The sequence below is a fragment of the Gadus macrocephalus genome, chromosome 18 (assembly GCF_031168955.1).
Source record: "Gadus macrocephalus chromosome 18, ASM3116895v1".
NCBI classification, from domain to species: domain Eukaryota; kingdom Metazoa; phylum Chordata; class Actinopteri; order Gadiformes; family Gadidae; genus Gadus; species Gadus macrocephalus.
This window is the reverse complement of record NC_082399.1, coordinates 12,084,430-12,105,911: the sequence shown is the minus strand read 5'-3', so window position 1 is coordinate 12,105,911 and position 21,482 is coordinate 12,084,430. Positions and strand designations below refer to the sequence as shown.

Sequence of the window (21,482 nt, the reverse complement as noted above, 5' to 3'; positions counted from 1 at the left end):
TCCTGTTATTCCCTTTTTCCAGGGAGCGCTAAGGGTGCAGGTGCACAGGTTAGCGAGCAACTGGGGGAAAGTCCATTCCTAGGACCGCAAAGCAGCAAGAACAACACAACGCTGGCCAGGGAACCAGAGCCACCTGCGAGCCCACGTTTTATTTGCTCTGGCACATGTGTCCGGTCCCCCTTCCTGCTCAGAGGGACTTCCACAGCCGTTTATCTCATACGGGGCGGGTCTGATACGATGACAGAGCCTACGGGAGGGCCGTTGAGGCATTTCCTAAAACAACCATGATGGTTGATGTGTCACACGTTTCCGTGCTCTGATTGGTTATTGAGGCATTTTAGTCTGCGGCTTCAATAAAGCCCCGTTGGAAATGGTAAATGAAGTGAGAGGTTCCAGACGAATAAGCATTTGCGACTTTGTCTTGCGATGACGCAATTCGGCTTATGTCTGTTAGTTGAAGTGAGATTAACCTTTATTATAAACGAATGCGTCACCTTTGAAATTGTAAAGGACAATAAAAGGAAAAGGCCTGTGTGTCTGTCTGTCTCCTATCTAACCTTTATTTTTGACTAACTTAATAGTTGAATGTTAAAAGAAGTCTCACATGCACACACACAGAAACACATGACCAAGTGCATTGTTTTGAGTTTTGTAACTTACAGTGGAGCTTCCAAAGCCCCAGGCTCTTCCCCCCCCCCCTCCCCTAAACACACAGACCCCCACATCCCTCCAGAATTCAATTCCCTCTCATTCCTTCCACTTGAGCGGCAGACAAGCTGACTTCCCTTGTGTGTGTGTGTGTGTGTGTGTGTGTGTGTGTGTGTGTGTGTGTGTGTGTGTGTGTGTGTGTGTGTGTGTGTGTGTGTGTGTGTGTGTGTGTGTGTGTGTGTGAATGAGTGTGACTGTGAGTATGTGTGCATGTGTGTGTACATGTATGTCTGTGTGTGAACAAGTGTGACTGAGAATGTGTGTGTGTGTGTGTGTGTGTGTGTGTGTGTGTGTGTGTGTGTGTGTGTGTGTGTGTGTGTGTGTGAGCGAGGGAGGGAGCAGAGCATGGTTAGCAGAACAGCACTGGCCTGGCTGCCTCTCCCAGATGATGGATGCAGAGAGACAAAGAGACGTTCACCCGTGTGAACGGGGGTCTTGGGTGGATTCACCCCCTCCCTCCCCCCGTGCTCTACCAAGACCCCCCTCACCGCAGTGGGGAAGGAAGATTACTCAATCAAATCCCAGTGGAGAAGTACAGTTAGGACTAGAGATGTGTGTGTGTGTGTGTGTGTGTGTGTGTGTGTGTGTGTGTGTGTGTGTGTGTGTGTGTGTGTGTGTGTGTGTGTGTGTGTGTGTGTGTGTGTCTGTGTGTGTGTGTGTGTGTGTGTGTGTGTGTGTGTGCGTGCGTGCGTGTGTGTGTGTGCGTGCATGTTTGTGTGTGTGTGTGTGTGTGTGTGTGTGTGTGTGTGTGTGTGTGCGTGCGTGCGTACGTGTTTGTGTTTGTGTGTGTCTGTGTGTGTGTGCGTGCGTGCGGTTAAATGATAGCAAACAAACCAAACCATCCCCAACCTCTCCATCGGCTCGAGACTACAGATAATGACAACCATTGTCTGTAAAATAATGTTTTTTCGCTCACAATTTATTTCTCCACAAGCTGTCCCACTTTGCTGCGCAATTTAAATGAATCGAGAAATGGAGACAGAGAAGGAAAACACACCCTGCCATGATCAATGAATAATTCAGTGCGATGTGTATGTGTGTGAGTGCATGTGCATGTATATGTGTGTGTGTGTGTGTGTGTGTAATGTATGTATGTATGTGTGTATCTGTGTGTGCGGGTGTGTATTTGTGTGTGTATGTGTATGTGTATGTGTGTATGTGTGTATGTGTGTGTGCGGGCCATTCATTCTGCGGTTATATAATGTCCCTGAGAGCAGGTCAGGAGTTAAGCTCTGGCGACTTGTGCTGTGGGCGTCGGAAGTTGTTCTGCCGGACGGGTCACATGACAACGCCACGCCACCGCTCCCTCCAAACTGGGCTCACTTAATCCAGTTTGTAGATTAGCCGTAGTGAAGGCAGCCCCCCCACCATCCCCCCAATGGAGCCAGCAACATGGAATGAGCTGTCACCCTATGACCTTATTTGGCCGGTTCTGGGGCGTTTCCTCATCCGTTTGAATCCTGCCCCGTGTCCATTACTCACAGAGACGGGAGGGGGACTGCTGCGGTTTTAGAACTTGCTGATTGTGAAAGGATTTCAACAGCAAAAAAAGAAAATCCAGATTTGCAATGACAATTATACGATATCTACCCAATAACTAACTTATTCATTTTGCAAAACCCTTATCCAGTTCTCGATAATTTCAAAGGTGCAATGAAACAAGACCAAGGTGTGTATCGGTTTGGGGTGTGATGATGGCGGGGTGTGATGATGGTGGGGGTTACTCACGTAGTAAGGAGCCAGCGGGACTGCTTGGCCAGACCCAGACAGGACAGCAGACAGATCACCAGGTTGAGGATCAGGACCAGCAGGTAGGTCAACCACCTACAGGTCACAGGGAGAGAGGGAGAGAGACAGAGAGACAGAGAGAGAGAGAGAGAAATAGAGAGAGACAGATAGTGAAATAGAGAGAAAGAGAAACACACACACACACACACGCACACACACACACACACACACACACACACACAGTGTCAGAGACAGATACCGGTATACATAGAGAGACAGAGATAAACATAGACATATAGAGTTAGACAGAGCGAGAGACAGACAGAGAGAATCATGCTTAATCAAACCGACCACTAGAATAATTCATATATATATCAACAATACTTTTTTGATGGTCAATATAAATCATCATTGTCCTGAACTTGTCTAAGTGTTTCTCCATAGAAAGGTCTAGTCCACTCTGCATGACATTTAAGGCGGTTATGACAGCGATGTTTTGGGTAGTTACACTAAGAAAAGTGTTATTGACTAAAAGCAGTCCATTAACTTAAAACATTGCCTTCATTCCGCAAATGGCGGTTAATAAAATGTGTGTCTGTGTGTGTTAGTGTGTCTATGTGTGAGTGTGTGCTATATAGAGTGCAAGTGATCATTCAAAGTCAACTCCGGTGTCTAGATGGTAAATAATGAATAGACCTGTGTTTTATATTCCTAATCCGCTCACATCTTCGGCCATCCATCCATCTGATCGATTCTCTTACCTCTCACACATCCCTCTTCTGTAAACCCCCATTATCCATCCCACCATGGCCGTTCTGGGGCGATACTTACTTCCCTCCCAAACCACAATGAGATTGCTGTGTATTCATGTATGTTCCCCTCTTCACATTCAGTTCCTTTGCGCATCTTTCACCCATTTCCCCATCCCTTCTCTTCTCTTAGTCCTCCATCACTCCCCTCTCTGTACTCTGTTTTCCCTTCCCTCAGATCCATTACTAACCTTTAATATTTCCTCTGTACCTATAATTCTTGGTCTTCGTTGTTAAAAAAAACACAGGCTTCACTTACAAGCCCTGTATTGTAGTGTACACATGTATCAACATGCATAAGCCCACAGACTCTCTCCCCTGACCACACTGGTGCTACGTGAGCAGAAACGCCAGCCAGCTAGACCCCCCCCCCCCCCCCCCCCCCCACCATTGCGCATTAACAACCAGAGTCTATTGAGTGTCCCATTGAGTGTCTGGTGCTATTAGCGTCCATTGGTGTAAAGCTCAGCTTATTGATCAGTCAGGCGAGTCCCATTACAGATCAATGGATACACGCTAGGCTGTTGGATTCAAATCAATGCCAGCACCGCAACCTTAAAACACCAAACGGCCCACTTTATACATCACCATCTGGTGTACTCCATCACGGGGACACTTAAGGGACAGGCCCAGAGACATTATCGATTCTTATCACACGGGTCTTCTCAATGCCGTGGAACGCTCCATTCACTTGCATGGGCCCTTCACAACTGACGGCGGTGATATTTGATAATTCACCGTTGCTAAGTATAATTGACCGCTGTCAAGGAAAACAAAGGATTTTTTGCCTCTAATGACGTCTTTGGTATCACTCCGCAATTAGTCCGGTAACTAAGACGTCAACGTCTTTGGCAGACTATTTCTCTGCTGATCAACACTTCAAATGCTGGTAACAAATAAATTGTTAAAAGACACACCATGTGAAGCTATTTTTTCGTTTTGGCAAGTAGCCGTGTAATAAGCGGGATAATGTATAGAACGTCGCCGGTCATTATCGAAAACAAGCCCCTTCAGGGCAACGCAAGACAGCTTTTCTGCGTGTCGGTGTCCTGTTTTCCATGTCTGGGCTTAATTTCCCGATAATGACCGGCGTTCTATACATTATCCCTTACATATTGTCTTGTTTTTTAAAGCTCTGTATTTGCTCAAAGACATGATTTTGTTGATATATTTGGTAGTTGGGCATTTGGGTATTTTCAGTTCTTCCATGAGTGCCATGGCACCCATTAATCAGCTACAATGGTTGAGTGTACTTCTCAGCCTGTTCCCTCATCGAGGGAGACTGCGGCCATTGGCGCTCAAACCCAGAGCCTGTGTTCTGAGAGGCCATCAGCCCTAACCAACAGGCTAGGGCTGCCCCGGTTGCCTTCGTGATTGCATAGGATTGCATTAGATGCTCTCGATTCTTCTTCTCCGCAGGGGTTCAGAACACAACAGGGTGATGCATGCTCTCATCCGTATTACGACTAATAACACATGATGTATTCGGGTCATAACATGCGGGATAGTTCCACGTAAACATGAATTATTTATTAGTTCCAGGGTGCAGTCCGGGATACGTGAATCTGTCAACTTTGGACCTCTGGATGCAGAATAACTTAGTGGTTAGTATAGTCGTTTGTTGACTTGTTTACACTGTATTGATTCTGGCTCCACAGTCCAATATTTTGGTCATGCATTAATAATAACCCTGACCTGTGTTAGGTCATTATCAAGGTCTTACTCACCTATAATACACTAAATGCAATTATTCATATGCAAGACCTTGTTGTGTTCTGCAGACACGTTGGTAACATCTTACCTGTAGTGCTTTTCCTAATTGTTGTCATAAGTAACGATCGTCTCACCTGTAGCACTCGTCTTAAGTAACGTCTCACCTGTAGTATTCTATAATTGTCATTAGTAAACTCACCTGTAGTAATCTTTAGTTGTCATCGTTACATCTCACCTGTAGTACTCTATAGTTGTCATAGTAATGCCTCACATGTAGTACTCTATAGTTGTCCTTAATAAACTCACCTGTAGTACTCTATGTCGGCGGTCTTGTCCGCCACCGAGGCCAGGTCCACCTCCGCCTCCATCCAGTCCGGCAGGCCCAGCAGCTGTTTGATCACGCTGTCCGCCATCTGCTGCATGAACTGCAGCGTCTGAACGTAGTCGCCGCGTGTGGCGAAGATCTCGTCCAGCCGGGCCAGGTGCTGCTGCAGCCCCCGCTGCATGCTGCCCATGGTGGTTGACACCTGGAGGGGTACGGTCAGGGTGGAGAGGGAGAGGAGGTTTAATGCAAAGCAGTGGTGGTGCTGATGCTGGTACGAGGGGTCAGGAACGATGGTGAGGGCCGGGAGAAGTTCTCCAGGGAGAGGAAACCTTGTCGCGGAGGCAGTGGCGAAGCCTGAGCTCCCGGTGCTGAGGGGATCGGGATCCGTTCAGCAAGGGTTAGGGTTAGGGTTCATTTAAACTTCCACCTCCTTCCACATCAATACTTGGTTGGCAGGAGGTGGGCACTCAAGTGACTTCCTGTGAAACTGCACGGCAATTAACGGCTGTGGTTTCGAATCTCAAGTCATGGGACTACCTAGAAAGGCTGGGGAAATCCTTGTCCTCAGATGACCTCTTTCTCTCTCTTTGCCTGACAGTCTAAGTGGCTGTTGGTTTTTTAGATTTGTAACTAAATAAAGGATCCAGAGGAAGAAGTTTGAGGAAGAAGTTCACTCCGTTTGTCGTTTGAGGTGTCAAGAGTCAGAACTTGGCTTTGCACCAAAACAAGATCAATAACAAGACGCTTGCGTCAGGGCTCTACTGAGCCGAGAGACGCTGCTATTTCATTATTAATGGTTGGTAATTAAAGGGCGCTTAATGCCGGCATTCAGCCCTGGGTAGGTGCATTCACCAGAGAGAAGGGCCATATTGTCGCAGCCTTTGTCGAGGGAGAGAACTCGGAGAAAGCTGAGAGGGGAATGGACCTGGGGGGGAACTAATTTTCTGGTTTGCATTCAGTGCGCGGCTCTTGATAGACTGCCGATGGCAAGAGAGAATGTCAGGAATAAAGAGACAGGGGAGAAGAGACAGAGAATAAGACGGAGTAATACTTTGAAGGAGAGAGAAGAATTAAGCACAATCCAAGCTATTTAATGACAACTGTGCTTGTTTGTCTTTAAATAAAGGATGAAAAAAGAGTAGGCACTTCTGAATAAACTTCATTCCCTGCATGGATCTATTTAATATAATTTCTGAATAACAACTGAAATATCCACCACATCCGTTCCACCTGCTTCCAAAAAACGAAATATATAAAATCCAAGTATTTTTGTCAAGTAGCCTGGTCCGAGGCCAGCCTATGAGACTCAAGGACTTTAAAAGATCCATTCGTGCCGTGCAGCGGTGGCAAGGCCCGGGTAAGAGTCACACACAAGATAATACTTGGGTTAGCTCTTGCCTGCGGTGCTCAGCTATCTAACCCTTCCATCGACACAGCTTCATCTCAAACTCCTCCGACACTTGGGGAGATGATACCCCCGGGGGGAGCTGTGTGTGGGGGTGGAGGGGGAGAGATGGGGGGGCCTCTTTCTTCCTGCTCCATGCTAATCTTACCTTGGAGCGCTTTGAGAGACAGATGATCCTGCTTATCTTGCCATGATCTCGGTCTAATCCCGAGCATGGGGAGATACGAGTCCCCACTCTGAATCCCCATTGTCTGAGCAGCACAGTCTCTTATTTTTGAGGGCATGGCAGATAGTGCTCTGGAGCAGATGAATACGATTTAATAAGCAATTTGATGGCTAGGAGACGAGAACCAAGATGAATAGGGAACAAATAACAAGACGAGTAGGTGTACGAACTTAATGAACTAATGACTCACTCTAACAACTAAATGTAGCATTGAAGAAATATATCTTTCAAATTAAAAGATAGGGCGCAAAGCCTTGAAGAAAAGCCTGGATGCGTCAGAAATTCAATGAATCAATAACTAATCTAAAAACATTTTGAATGAAGATATGACCCTAACATTGGCTATAGGTTCAGAGTAATAAAAGTGTTTGTTAAATGTTGTATCTGTATTGTTTTTAAAAGTTTAAAAAAAAGATAAACAACACCAATGAGGGATAGAGTAAGCTCTTCATTAATCATGCGAGCGCAGATGAGAATAGACAAGAGGTGTCCCTGGAGAGTCCAACACGTGTGAGACCGGCTCCAGGGCCGGTCCAGGCGGGATTCGGAATGAGATTCAGTGAAGTCTTAAGCAGAGTCAGCACTTTCTGCTCAACGTTAATTGGTTGCACGGCCAGCTTTGTGAGCACCAGGAAGTGAATCAGGGAGGGCACAGGGTTCATCTCAGCTGAGTCATACCTGTGAGCGAGGACAAGGGTGCCCGTCCCCCACGGGGCAAAGCGCTCCATCTCCAATCGAGTGTCTGGAGCGGTTTACACCATTACACCTTTACACCATCAGCAGATTACTGACTGGGGCTGAGAGGAGGGGGACATGAGGTCCTCCGGGGGGTGTACGGGATAATGGATTAAACTTCTGTTTTAATGATCTCAAATTGTAATTACAGGCCTTAAAGACATGTAAAGAAACTTTTTGTTGTAGGTTGTATCATCAGGATAACCAAATAATTATGGACCACAACTATTGATGGTCCTGCATAGGTTGAGGGTTATATGTGGAGGTAATGTTTTATCAGGTAGCTTTTTCATGACATTGTTCTAAGAAATAAAGGAAATAAGGAAATAAACAACAGTATTGTATTAAGGCCAATATTTTAAACTCATCCTCATCAAAGTGTGTCAAACTTCACGGATGTATTCTTTTGATTAGACACACATTTCATGACTGCCTCCACCTGGATTTGGACTCCTAACTAATAACTATTACATCACTGGCCATCTTAGAACACAGAGCAGAATGCTTGCTCTCTTCTCCCGGCCAGAACCACACAGCGACACGAGGCATTGTCCGATGGCTGGCTGCCAAAAGCCTCCCACTGTCATGTCCACTCGGAACAAAGGAATTATTATTTGGTTGACAAATATCAAGTGAATCGCATCGTCTCAGCTGAAATAGTTCAATTAAAAGTGGATTTCCACTCGCTCTCCCTCTCTCTTAACACCTCTCTTGTCCAGGTTCCACGTGGGCTGTGTGAAGCCAATGTCCCCGAATGGCACCCCCTTTACAATGATCTGGTTCTACCACGCAAGAGTGACTTTCAAAGTGTTCCAAAATACACTTTGTGTGCATGTGTATGTGTGTCTGTGCGTGACTGAATCTATGCGGTTGTGTGTGTGTGTTTGTAAATCTATGCGGTTGTGTGTGTGTGTGTGTGTGTCTGAGTTTGTGTGTGAATCAGTGTGAGAACGGATAAATGCATTCACTTCGAAAGCATACGATTTAGACTAGAACGAATTATTGAACAGAAGTTCAGAGGAAAGCCTTCATCAATAATGTCCCCCCCCTCTCTCTCTCTCTCTCTCTCTCTCTCTCTCTCTCTCTCTCTCTCCCTCTCTCCCCCTCTCTCCCCCCCTCTCCCCCCCTCTCCCTCTCCCTCTCCCTCTCTCTATCACTCTCTCCCCTTCTCCCCTTCTCCCCCTTCCCCCCCTCTCTAAAAGACATTCAGTGGGGCCATGGGCACGCCATTGTTGGCACTCGAGCTTCAATACCAATCTCCCTGCTCAACCTGCCAATCAGTCGGGCCGGCCGGGTCTCTGTTGGCCTCCATCCTGGGCTTTGTCTCGCGGGCTCATGGTTGATTATGTGGGGGGGTGGCGTCTGGGAACGCCGTGTGGTACACTGGTCTCTTTGTGCCACTCGGCAACGAGACCTCCTTAACAGTCTATAATCAGTGGGCTTTGACACGCGCACAGTCCCTCGCAGACAGGCCTTCACACGCGCACGCACACGCATGCGTGCACACGTACACGCGCACGGCGTCGGTTGATCTTCCTTTCCTTGAGGGGAAATACTATCATAACTGGGAAATGTGTGCCGTGAAATGGTCTCCAAATTAACACCACCACCACTACTCATAAAATACAATTCCTCCGTGTTCGGTGGATCGTAAAAATTCTCAAAACACACAGCACAGAAGAAGGACTTAACGTTAACGATCGATTCAGTGCTCTAATGTTCAGCAGTAAAAGGTGCAGTATGTAGTGTAAATGGGCTGTGTTTTACACGGTGTGAGCCGTCGGCTATCCCCCGTGCTCCAGCTTTACATTTGAGGGGATCATTGAACCATCACTCTTTAGTAGTGCAGAGCCAACAATACAGATCCCCCTTAACCCAGAAGGGAAACGTAATCCCTTCTGGTTGAAGTCATCCAGGATCATGCACTACAATCCCGTCATCTGTAGAGAGGCCCATAAACTTTCCAACTTGGTGTGCTGAAGAATGGTGACAACGCATTTTTTGGTCCGTTTGGAATTTGCGATGGCTTGTACTCTAGAAGGCACTCATCTGACCGCTGCTCGGGGAAATGTGTTTGACTCTGCACGATGGGAAGGCTTAGGCTATGAAAGGCTCACTGCAGAGCGATGGTGGTGCTGGAACAAGGCCTGCTGTTTCGCCTGTGTGCTACGTCTTTAGCGATGTACTGTGGTGAGCTTCTGAATACGCCATGTAACGCCCCACTGGGAACTAGGGAGGCCGGCCGTGAGGACAGCAAAAGGGGTTTCACATCAAAGACTCGGGTTCAAGCAGGGAGAAAGAGAGACCATTTGGGATGGAGTGAAAGGAGAGTCGTTGTGACCGTGGGACACTTCCCTTCAGAGAGTGGAGGCTTGGGGCTCTTATCATCTGGATCTTTAAGAACATGAACCAGATACAGGCTTATATCAAGATTTTCACCGTGCGCGCGCGCACACACACACACACACACACACACACACACACACACACACACACACACACACACACACACACACACACACACACACACACACACACACACACACACACACACACACACACACACACACACACACACATAAATAACCTCTTAGCATGGGCTGCAAGCACCAAATATTTGTTTTTATGCATTTCTCTTTCTTCCTCTTGAGCAATAAAACCCAAATCTCCCAGGCAGCTCAAAATATATACTTTTAAATGAGTTAGTTTTTACTTGTTTAAAATTTGCTTTTTAGACTGAATTATTCAGGAATTAAGGACTATAATGACCAATAAATGTTGAGTAGCAGTCAAGGGCTTCTGGTTTCACAATTATTTGCATGAAATTAGAAAAACAGAACCATAAGAGCCTTGTCAAGGCTGTAACTTTTGCTACCACTTAAATCAGTTTAGAATGAACATGTGCCTGTATTTTGTGTTACTGCATTATTGATAGAAGGTTCTGCTGACATGCACATGCAGTCAGCACATTCGGACAAGGATGTCCTCAAGGTCATGAATAGATGTATAAGTAGTTTCGAACGCTGGCCTTGTTTGCAGACGTCAATAAACAGGTGTTTGTTGCCACACGGGCGAACAACGTAGTAATATTATGGAAGAGCCTTTTTCCATAATCGCTCCCTCGGGTTTGTCTGCACTTTCATTAACTTTTGTAATAGTTTTGATTACACCCGTCAGACTGACATGTGATCCTGGATGATCACCATGCTGTGAATTAATTGAACGTACCTCCCGGTAACACTGATATACTGATGCCTCGTACTATGCTCTCAGAAGCCTAGCTCTATCCCGTGTTCTGATGCATTTTTAAACGGGCGAGCCTGCCGCGGAAGCCTTCGCGTGTGGCTGCTGGTTCGGAGGGAACAGAACCAGCGCCCTGCCAGGTGGACGCACTCTGCCTTGGCTCCGGCAGCGCTCTCCGTCCACCACACACCACTGACGAGGACCTGGCCTTGGGCGGCAGGAAGAAGACCAACCGCAGGCCTGCTACTCTGCCCGGGACCCTCCCCTTTGGGTGGGGTGGTGGGCTGTCATGTGGTCGCGTGTGTGTGTGTGTGTGTGTGTGTGTGTGTGTGTGTGTGTGTGTGTGTGTGTGTGTGTGTGTGTGTGTGTGTGTGTGTGTGTGTGTGTGTGTGTCTGTGTGTCTGTGTGTCTGTGTGTGTGTGTCTGCGGAGGCCAAGGAGTCAATTAGCAAACACTTTTTTACATTTCCTTACCACAACCGACTCATTTAAAACATAAAGTGGATGTGTGTGTGTGTGCGTGTTTGTGTGTGTGTGTGCGTGTTTGTGTGTGTTTGTGTGTGTGACCACTCACCAGACTATCGACCCCTCCCAGGGTGTGGTTGGCGTTGTACATGGAGTAAGTCAGCTGGTACACTCCGTCGTTAGTCTCACTGTTGCCATAGAAACCCACACCTACCGCCATGCTGTAAGGGAGCAGGAGTGAACTAGTTAACGTTTGGTAACGCGGCTCGGTGCAGTGGGGCTCAGGGACAAACTGCTAACACAAGCTTCATTGTCTCCTCTCGAATAAAAAAAATTCTGTTTGATCGGGAAAAACAAGTCTGACATAAAAATAATGAATAGTGTCTAAAGTAAATTTGTTTCAAACTTGTATGCTTATATTAATATTTATTTTACAACGTTGAGATATAGCGTCGTTGGACCAACAGTTGCCCTCATCTCCTGAATATTTAATCACGTTCCTTTTCACAAGCATTTCCCAACAATCGTCCCTCAACCACCTCCCACCACCTCCCACCACCTCCCACCACCTCCCACCACCTCCCACCACCTCCCACCACCTCCCACCACCTCCCACCACCTCCCACCACCTCCCACCACCAGCACCTCTTCCAGTGTCCATCCATGTTGACTTTTCTGAACGGGAGAATGCATACAAACTAGGAACAAAATGGTGACAGCTAAATGGAGCGCAATGGCCTAACAGTCCCCGACAGGAGGAAACGCATCAGTGGCCATCGGGATAAGAGGAATATAAGAGGAGAAAATGGCCACCAGGGGACCGACCAACACTAACAGCAGCGGGTGGTGGGGGTGGTGGTGGTGGTGTTGTAGGGGGCAGGGAGAGATGTGTGTTTCCCTGGGGGGGCGGGGGGCTCCTTGAAGAGCACAGTCGAGTGAAAGACTCGGATTCATTCAAAAATCTCCCAGGAGGGCCCTGCTTGTGGTGGTGGTGGCAGGTGTGTGTGTGTGTGTGTGTGTGTGTGTGTGTGTGTGTGTGTGTGTGTGTGTGTGTGTGTGTGTGTGTGTGTGTGTGTGTGTGTGTGTGTGTGTGTGTGTGTGTGTGTGTGTGTGTGTGTGTGTTTGTGTGTGTGTGTGTGTGTGTGTAGAAAAGTGGAGGACCATTCAGTATGTTTCACACTACATAAGGTTGCATTATACTTTTCCTTACACTCTTAATTATATCCATACTATTTCATAGCTTGTGTCCTTATTTTGCCTGCTTTAGATGTGTTGTTTATTTTTAGTCCTCATTACTGCAATACGGTATATATGCAAATGGTAAAGCCTTTAAAATGCTAATGAAACCCTACAGCATGTAGCCCACATAACATCTTAATCACAGACATCAACTGTATGATTAGGGATGGCAGCTGCCACCCATTAAAATGACATTAACTTTGGTAACAGCTGCGTGGCGATAACTATAAACTACTTGCTAATAGACTAGTCACACACTGAAATCTGTTTTTGTTATTCAAATCGGATTCCCTGAATGTCAGGATGCAAAGTCGCTCAAGGGAGTTTTTGCTCTTTTATGGCCTGGAATAGTCCCTTCACGGACGAGGTTTTATGGGCCGAAAAATAGCACGTTGGTTAGTATTTCTATAGCATGGTGGGATCAATTGATTCAACAAATCAACAAATCAAATGAATTGCAGGCTAAACTGACTAGTTCATCATACATATCCATCATACAAAAACAAACCATACCATAAGAGTGAAAAGAGACAACTTAAGATACTAATCTGTGTGGTGTGTGTGTGATGTGGGTATCACACAGCATTCTCCAGAGGTCAACCCTCCTCTTCACACCATTGCATTATCTTTAAACTTCTAACTAAAATGCATAACTTACTCACTTCACCTTACGTGTGAAAGAAATCGATTGAATCTAAACTTATCTGCTAGTATTATGCATCATGTATCTCATGTTCTCTGAGTGCGGTATTTGCAGGTTTCTCGTACGTGTGTGTGTGGGTGGACATAGTGTAAATTGACACAGCTCAGTTGCCATAGAAATGTGTTCTCTTTCCTGATCTAACATGACGTTCCAGACCTTTGTTAACCGAGGACTTGGCCCCGATCGTACCCCCAGGAACCCTTGTGGGATGGGGTTAAGTGTGCAGGGTCCCTGCTCATCAAGCATGGGGATTATATCAATTAGCAAATGAGGCCTGGCCTGCCCCGCTTCACTGAGCTGCTTCCTGAGGAGAAGGCAACGTTTGGGTCATCTCCACGCCAGCAGTCCTACCAGGGCGAAGCAGAACCTCTGGGGGGAGACGGCACAGAACGCGGGCCGGCTACCAGGACCGCAAGGGGCGGAGTTAAGCCTTGTTTCCTATGACGTTTAGTATGTATTCTACTGAAGGAAACTCATTTGTGTAAGTGGATGAGGCTTACAGAAGTGGATTGTGAGAACTGTATTTCTACAGTGACCATTCTACCCAGTGTTGAAGACTTGTCTTCAATACTTTTTTTACATAGTCAACTTTTTTGAGAGTTTACTTTGGCAGGTCGATTTGTCGTTGCCAATTACATTACAGATCCCTACCTTCAGCAACATCATTGGTCAAAAGCAGGTTTTAAGTAAGTGTAAGAAAGGGAAAGCGTTCAGCAAGATTTGATGAAATCTTGTCTGATTGTCTGAATGTGAGATGAACATGAGCTGCTCATAGTGCTGAGCTACGCCTACGCAGACCATCTTACAGGAGCAGATGAAAAACAGGTATTTTAATCAAGAACGGATTCCATTAACAACAGGAACACCTTTCAGGAAACCATTTGAACGATTACCGAAGATAGGGTGATATTAAAAAGAGGAGGAGGATGGCAGAATGACGGCCACAATTGAGGGGAACAGAAGAAAATGAGCTGAGAAAATGGAGAGAGGTTGACAAGAATGGCAGAGAGGTTGTGATAGAGACACCGCTGTGACAAAGCAACAGAGACAGGGCGGGTCTTACAGACAGATAGCGAGAGACAAATAAACCCATTTGTTTACAGCCGACGATGCATAAAAAAAACGATAAACAGAAAAACACGCATTTCAGAGTTTTAAAGGGTCGATTTTGCCTTCGGCCCTTTGGTTATTTGGGCTTATTTACTCGCTTACTACATATTGATGAACCCAATTCTTTTCTCGCAGATGCGTTGTTTTGTATAGATTGTGAGACATTGCCTGGTTAACACCAGCAAGCCCTGGGAGCTGCTGTCTCCGGGATTCATCTGGGTCACGATCCCGCTCCCCTCCTCCCACAGCCCGGGGCTAAGACTGGCACTACAGAAGAGGAATACACGGACACGTTGAGGGAAAATAGTAACAATTCTGATCTAATTAGTAAACCAAACTGAGGAAAAAAAGGAAAACGGAGACGAAGGAGCCGGAGTAAATAAATATGTTTTTCTCCATGGGTTTGACGAGGCGTGTGCCGAAGTGTCAAATGTCACGTTGAGAAGTAACAGGGAGGCAGAAACCTTTCATCCCTCTGCTGAATCATTAACTTCCGGATACATCTCAAGGAAAACCTCTCTTTTAACAAATAGGCCACATATTGCTCATATTATTTTTGTGATATAATTGTACACCATATATAACGATGTATTTTTCTAAACATAGTAATATTGACGGAGTAGAAATTAAGAAACTAATTTCTGTACTGATGTGTTTACCTTTTCGAGAGATAGGAAGAGGAGAAAACATTTAATCCTCGCTCATAAGTCTACACCATAAAGCCACCACCTCACTCTTTTGAATATTTTATAAACGCTTCTATTTCTGGCTGAAGCAGATTACCAAACTTCCAAAAGCCACTGTGCATCCAAAACAATGGTTTGCTATTATAAAGACAACATTTTGGGACCCTGAGGGTGTATAATGACCATATCATCACTTGCAGGTTTAGCATTGTGTTTGTATTCCTGTAGTGGGATCAACCTTTCGTCTTTATTTGAGCTGCTCCCTCCCACACTATCTTTGCTTTCTCTCTTCTCTTTGTTCACTCTTGATGCTCTTTTGCTTTTTGGGAAATATTGGTGTTTGACACAATCCAAAAAAAAGAAGCATTAATGATTTCACATGGGGACAGATGATGCCAGAATCAACAAACATTACACAGCCTTTGTGTAATTAGTTCGACTAACGATGGGTCACAAAGACACAGGTGGAACCCATTAGGCTACGGACCACATTAGCGATAGCCATTAGGCCACGGCCGTTTAACATGAGCCCCGGTATCGCCCTTGACAACCGGAACACAACCACATTCCAGTTAGGACCGAGACTACCGATCAAAGATAAGAAGTTGACATCTTCGAGCAAGATGCTGATGGCTTCACGTTAATCACATGAAGTCGCTTTTGATCAAAGTGTTGCTGAATACCAAAATAGTTAATGTAAATCTCCAGATAGTTTGCTGGAGATTGTAAGTCTGATTTCAAGCTGGATTTTAAAGTAGATTTAAAGAAAGATGCATCACGGTTGGATACAGTATACTAAACTGCATACTTGTTCCTCTATGAGAATCTTAGCTAAACGTGTGTCTCCACATACCATGCCTTGCAATGCAGCACACTGACGCATTCATCGCTCTGAAATCAAACTGCTTAAGAGGGGATTTCCATCAGGATCTGCCTCCCCCCGGTCCTTCACGCCATTCATTTAGGACAACAACTCATCGACTCTGGGCTCTCCCCCGGCGGCTGTGTCGTCGGCAGACCAAATCAAGGCCTGGTGTTGATCTAGGCCCTGTGTGATTGCATTTGTATTGAGCGCCCGCTGTGGTCTCAAGACAGACGGGGAGCCATCTTTTGTGACACAGCGCATAACGTCCACAGAGTTCAGCCTACTGCAGGCTGATCTGACCTGCTCCTTAATAACAGAACGCATCGAGAGTCCCCAGTTGTCGCTTTGGGTAAAAGCATCTGCTGAATGGTGAATAGATTTCAACCGATGGGGGTTCATGGGAACTTTGGATTCTGGAGTGTTTACAGAGCGAGTTAATGTAAATATAAGCAGAGTTACTAAGAAGCAGCACAGAATGACTTGAAGTACAATCGTGGTTAACTGCTATTCGTTACGGTAGTAGACTTGGACTTTTCTCAAGATTTCATCTTGAGAAAAGGAGTTAAGAGTGCTTGAGTGTGTGAGTGTGTGAGTGTGTCAGTGTGTTCCCATGCAGTTATTAGGTTCTAAAAGTAATGAAATGCACACTGTGGGAGAGCAGTCACCTGGGTAATGCGTAACTGTTCATGTTTCATATGCTAGGGGAAAGTGGCAGGCCAGTGGAGTGTGCTAAGGAAAAGGGTCGTTTATGTTGAACACATATTTCATTCATATTTCAGCAGCGTGTTAAAAATGCAGCACCCGCATTCTTGTCATGTCCTGAAGTAATATCTTTTCGTAGGAATCCCTTGTCCTCAACCACACCGACGGCAAACTGTGACTCTTTGTAAATTCACCATAGTGCCTTTATTTAGCATTAAACACATGCCGGCGTTACGCAAGTAAGCCATTCTGCCTGGATAAGCATCTCCATAGTAGTCCATTTAAACTGTTTAATTCACATTTTTTAATAAGAGAAGCACTGGTAATCTTTGATCTTCGTTTTGTGAGACACAAATAGACTTTAATAATTGAAACCTAATGCAGTTAAGACCAGCAGCCTTGTTCACTTAACTTAGTACACAAGCCAGCCCTCAGCAGAAAGGTACTATGAATGAGAACCAATGGGACACTAAAACAAAGTCTTATGACTTTGTTCATATTATTATCATTATTGGAAATGTTTTTCCTTTTAAAAGGTCATGGTCATACCATCACTGTATCCTCACCACTTTCATTGGCCTCATGTTGGAAACTCCAGAGAGAGACACAGACAGACAGACAGACAGACAGACAGACAGACAGACAGACAGACAGACAGACAGACAGACAGACAGACAGACAGACAGACAGACAGACAGACAGACAGACAGACAGACAGACAGACAGAGTCAGAGATACTTGGAGAGGGAGAGAGACAGAGAAGGACAGCAGCAGAGAAAGGGACAGAGTGAGACAGCGAGAGAGAGAGACAGAGAGTGCCAGTGAGACAGATAGACAGAGAGAGAGACAGAGACAGAGAAAGAGACAGACAGATGAAGAGAGAGACGGAGAGAGACAGACAGAGAAAGAGGGCGAGCGAGGGAGAGCTGACTCTGACTCTTACTCCACACTAGAGTGAGTGTCAGTAACATGCAGTGTGAGCAGTGAGCTAGATATAATGATGCCGCGTCCCTGATTCAGAAACCGCTCGGCTACTCTCGACAGGCTGCTCTTTTGTCTGTTGTTTACACATAGTCCCGTTCCGTCAGACATTCTTCATTTTTGCCTCCCAAACAATATGCAAAACACACAAAACAGCTTGCATAGTAGCTGTGGAGCACCGGCCTAATTCAATTATACCTTTTCAATCGGTAGGCCTGTTGTCACATGATGTGGATCGGGGGAAGTCTCCCATCCTCATTCGGTCTACTTCTTGAGAACCGCCGCACGATTCGGCAAGTCCCCCTCGGTCGCTACAATGGTATTGACGTATTCCCTGACAGTGTAGCGGTCCGTCCTCAAAAGATGAGTCAAACATCGTTGTTCCCCTTAATGTTGGCATGCAGAGAGGGATATGAAACACAATGAGTCGCTGGTGAATCCTCCCCAACGTTCAGGGACGTCTGGCCCAATTATTTTGATTGTATAGTGCTTCCTTTTCCGTTGCGAAAGTGGGTCAGACAGACAGGTAGCTGAAATGCTAGCTGAAATACTAGATTAGAAGTTGATATAGTTTAAATGACAGCCCCATTTTGAAACATGGCGTACTGTCACTGATTTGCAGGTGCTAAAAGCTGGATGCTATAAAACTCAGATTTAGTTACATTAGAGCCGTCCAGTCTTTTGCCCTGGAGCTTAATATGGAACGGTAAACCAGGGCGTGTTCTTACTGAAAGCTTAGCTGCAGCAACCTTTGGAAGCAACCCAAAGCACTCGCAGTAGAAGGGTGGTCTAAGAATAGGTGTGCTTGTCTCTTCCCGCCAGGAAAGGGACCCAGCAGAGACCTTAGGACTGACCTTTTGGGGAATCTGCAGGCGATAAGAGAGGGTTTTTGTCACTGGGTGTGGACTGTTTTTGTCTCTCTATGTGACCTTTCATGATCCAAAGAGAGTTATTGAGCGTTCATCATGTTGCTGATCTTACCATTCCACACGGCCTACTTTCTGTCTGCTCGCAATTAATTAAAAGAGGAAATATTCAGAAGGGGTTTCACAGCCCAGGTCACATGCGTTTGCAAGAATGTGCTTCGGTTTTCTTAATCACAATTTTGAATATCGTAAGCCAATCAGAGTGTTTTTTTTTATCTGCCTATGTCATCTATTTCACTGAGGCATGTTTGACACTAAATACAAGATGAACCTTGAAATATTCCTTGTATAGGCATTTACACTATGGAGGCTAACAATATGCTGAGCAACATATGGAATAAAAACACATCCAGCCATGGGGGTAACTTGGAGAGGCTGAGGCGTCTCTAGGTGCCGACGGCACAGCATTCTCCGGTGAGGACCCAGATAGCTTAACACTGACTGCAGTCACAACAACAGCACTGAAGTGTGTGCAATGAAAACAGCATGCCAGCTAAAGACCACCACTACCTTGTTAGGACAACAGAACCAAAACTGTTGAAGTGAAGAATAAATAAACAGCATAGCGCCGGGGAAAAACATTTATCCTGCTCGCTAGTCAAGGGAATGGCACGTGAGTAAGAACCTGTATTATTCTTCTGGTGTCAAAATACCCTGGGATAACACATCCCTCCTACAGTGGCCTGGTTTTGCATGGCATGGCCGAGGACCTATTTTGGGATTGTTTGGTGAAGTAGAGAAGAAAGATTCTCATTCATTTACTTTGACACCACATTGGCGTTACATAGGATAGAATAGGATGGTCTTTGTTGTCCCCGGGGGGGCAATTCGGTTGGCAGAAAGTAGTTAACACAACCAATTCACATCATTCAATAAAAAATAAAGATATAAACATAAATACAAGTAACATACAGTAGATGTCATCCTGATAAAACTGCAATGAGATATAATGCCCAAAATCGACTCGCCTTGTGGAGTTTATGATGTGTGTGTGTGTGTGTGTGTGTGTGTGTGTGTGTGTGTGTGTGTGTGTGTGTGGGTGTGTGTGCGTGTTCCCTCACCAGCTGATGAGGCCGGCGCTGACGGCGGACCACGTGACGCAGCAGGAGCCCTTCTTCTTGGTGTCGCCGGGGTCCTCGTCGTCCCTGCGGGCGCAGCACAGGCAGCTCAGGTAGATGGCCAGGAAGAGCAGGTTGAGGCCCAGGCCGGCCGCCGCCACGCAGCCCAGGAAGATCAGCGACTGTGGGGGGAGGAGCGGGGAGAGAGGGGGTGGAGGAGATGTAGGTAAGGAGCTAGATGTTGCGGCGGGAACACGATGCAAGGGAGAGGGAGGTTGTCGCGATGTGCAATAATGTTTAATATTTTAAATATTCAATCTCAAATGGTTAAAAAACTTAAATAACTATAATCCAATCCAGGCCTTTAATAAAACACAATTGATTTTAGGCTTAATACATGGATGATTTTGTTGGAAGACATCAACACTTTACAGCAGGATGTGTATTTCCCTGTTCACTATCCATAGGGTTCTATCTGCAGCAATAATATTAGTTATTGAAATATTCTGCAAATGCATTTATCCACGCCTGACGCCGTGAAAACAGGATCTTGTTCCAACCTTACAAAGTTGATTGCAGCCTTTGCCACGGTCCCGAGCTAAAAGTGGCTCAACGTTTGATGAACAGGCTGGAGTAAATTGACCTTGAACCACAACTGTACAATCAAAACTAATCAATTCAGTGTTTGCTACTTGTTTAGTGCAGGTAAACACTTCTCTATCTAGAATTGACGATTTTGCTCAAAACATGGTCAAAAGAGGCTGTCTTTAGTAACTTTATAGTTATATTATTATAAAATCTAATCTTTTTATGAATGTTCTAATCGTCTCTCCTGCCTTAAATCCCCCTCTAAAAAACATAGTATAACACCTTCCTCAACCTGCAAAAACTTTTCCAACTGAAATTGAGTCACACACGCTGACGCCTTCTTTGAAAAGGAGAAGGAAGGGCGTTCCGGGCACCAGGCTGTCAGCAGACAGTCCGGGCTCACGTCACGTGACTTCATAGTTCACATGGCGACATGGCTCCCAAACATCACGCACATCCCCCAGAATGCACTCATTTCTAGAAAGCGTGTGACAGCTGCTGGAGCGGGGGGGTGGGGGAGGGGGGACAGGGGCTAATGGGACTTTAGCAGCGGTCAATTTCAGGGGGTCCAGGTGAGGGGGAGAACTGTGGCTGACACGCCGCGCTCAGAGTGAGCGAAACAAGGTCAGCTCTGTTGTCCCTCTCCCTCTCCCTCTCGGCTCCCCTCTCCCATCCCTCCCCTTGTGGCAGCGTGTGCGTACGAGGGGAAGAGCCACGCCAGAAATAGCACTGAGCTTTAACAGTTCTCCCCCTCATTTTGGCGTTGGTAACTACTCCAGATGGCGAGATGTGGGTCCTCCGTGGGCTTCCCCTTCCTCTTTTAATTTGTCTGAACTCTGATTCTTTTTTTTTGGTTTAAGGAGTGGAGCCATCTGTTTCCTAGCTGCGTTGAGGGTTTGGAAGTTGACATCCCCCCACCCCCCTTCCCTCCTGGGCCCCCCCCCCCCACCCAGTGAAAATGCAGCTGAATCTGACGTTCTGTCAAAGACGGCTCACAAATAGCCTCACATTCACGTTCTTCTTCTTCTCACTTTCTTCTTTGCATTTTTTTCATTTCACCTTATTACAGAGAACCTCAGTTCAGAAAGGTACAAATCTCAGGAAGGTTTTCCCCTCCGCCAGGTCGTCATGGAAACCCCCTGTCCTGTTTGTGTTTTTCGACTTCCTAACTCCCTGGGCCCCTTTCACCAGACACACACACACACACACAAACACACAGACACACACTGACAAGACGCACACACAGACACGCTCTAGCCCCTCCCCCC

The 21,482-nt window shown here is 46.1% G+C and overlaps 1 protein-coding gene across 3 annotated transcripts in view; it reads right to left on the bottom strand.

Moving 5' to 3' along the window:
• ttyh2 (tweety family member 2) overlaps nt 1–21,482 on the bottom strand; it is a 45,263-nt gene that overhangs the window by 14,508 nt on the left and 9,273 nt on the right. Inside the window, exons 2-5 of one of the 3 annotated variants that reach the window (XM_060037619.1) lie at nt 19,630–19,808; nt 11,466–11,577; nt 5,265–5,485; nt 2,437–2,532 (exon numbers count right to left, since the gene is read on the bottom strand). In XM_060037619.1, coding sequence (XP_059893602.1) covers nt 2,437–2,532; nt 5,265–5,485; nt 11,466–11,577; nt 19,630–19,808 — 608 coding nt within the window. Of the gene's footprint in view, nt 1–2,436; nt 2,533–5,193; nt 5,210–5,264; nt 5,486–11,465; nt 11,578–17,840; nt 18,099–19,629; nt 19,809–21,482 lie in introns of those variants that run through there. The other 2 variants (XM_060037620.1, XM_060037621.1) reach the window with 2 other exon arrangements.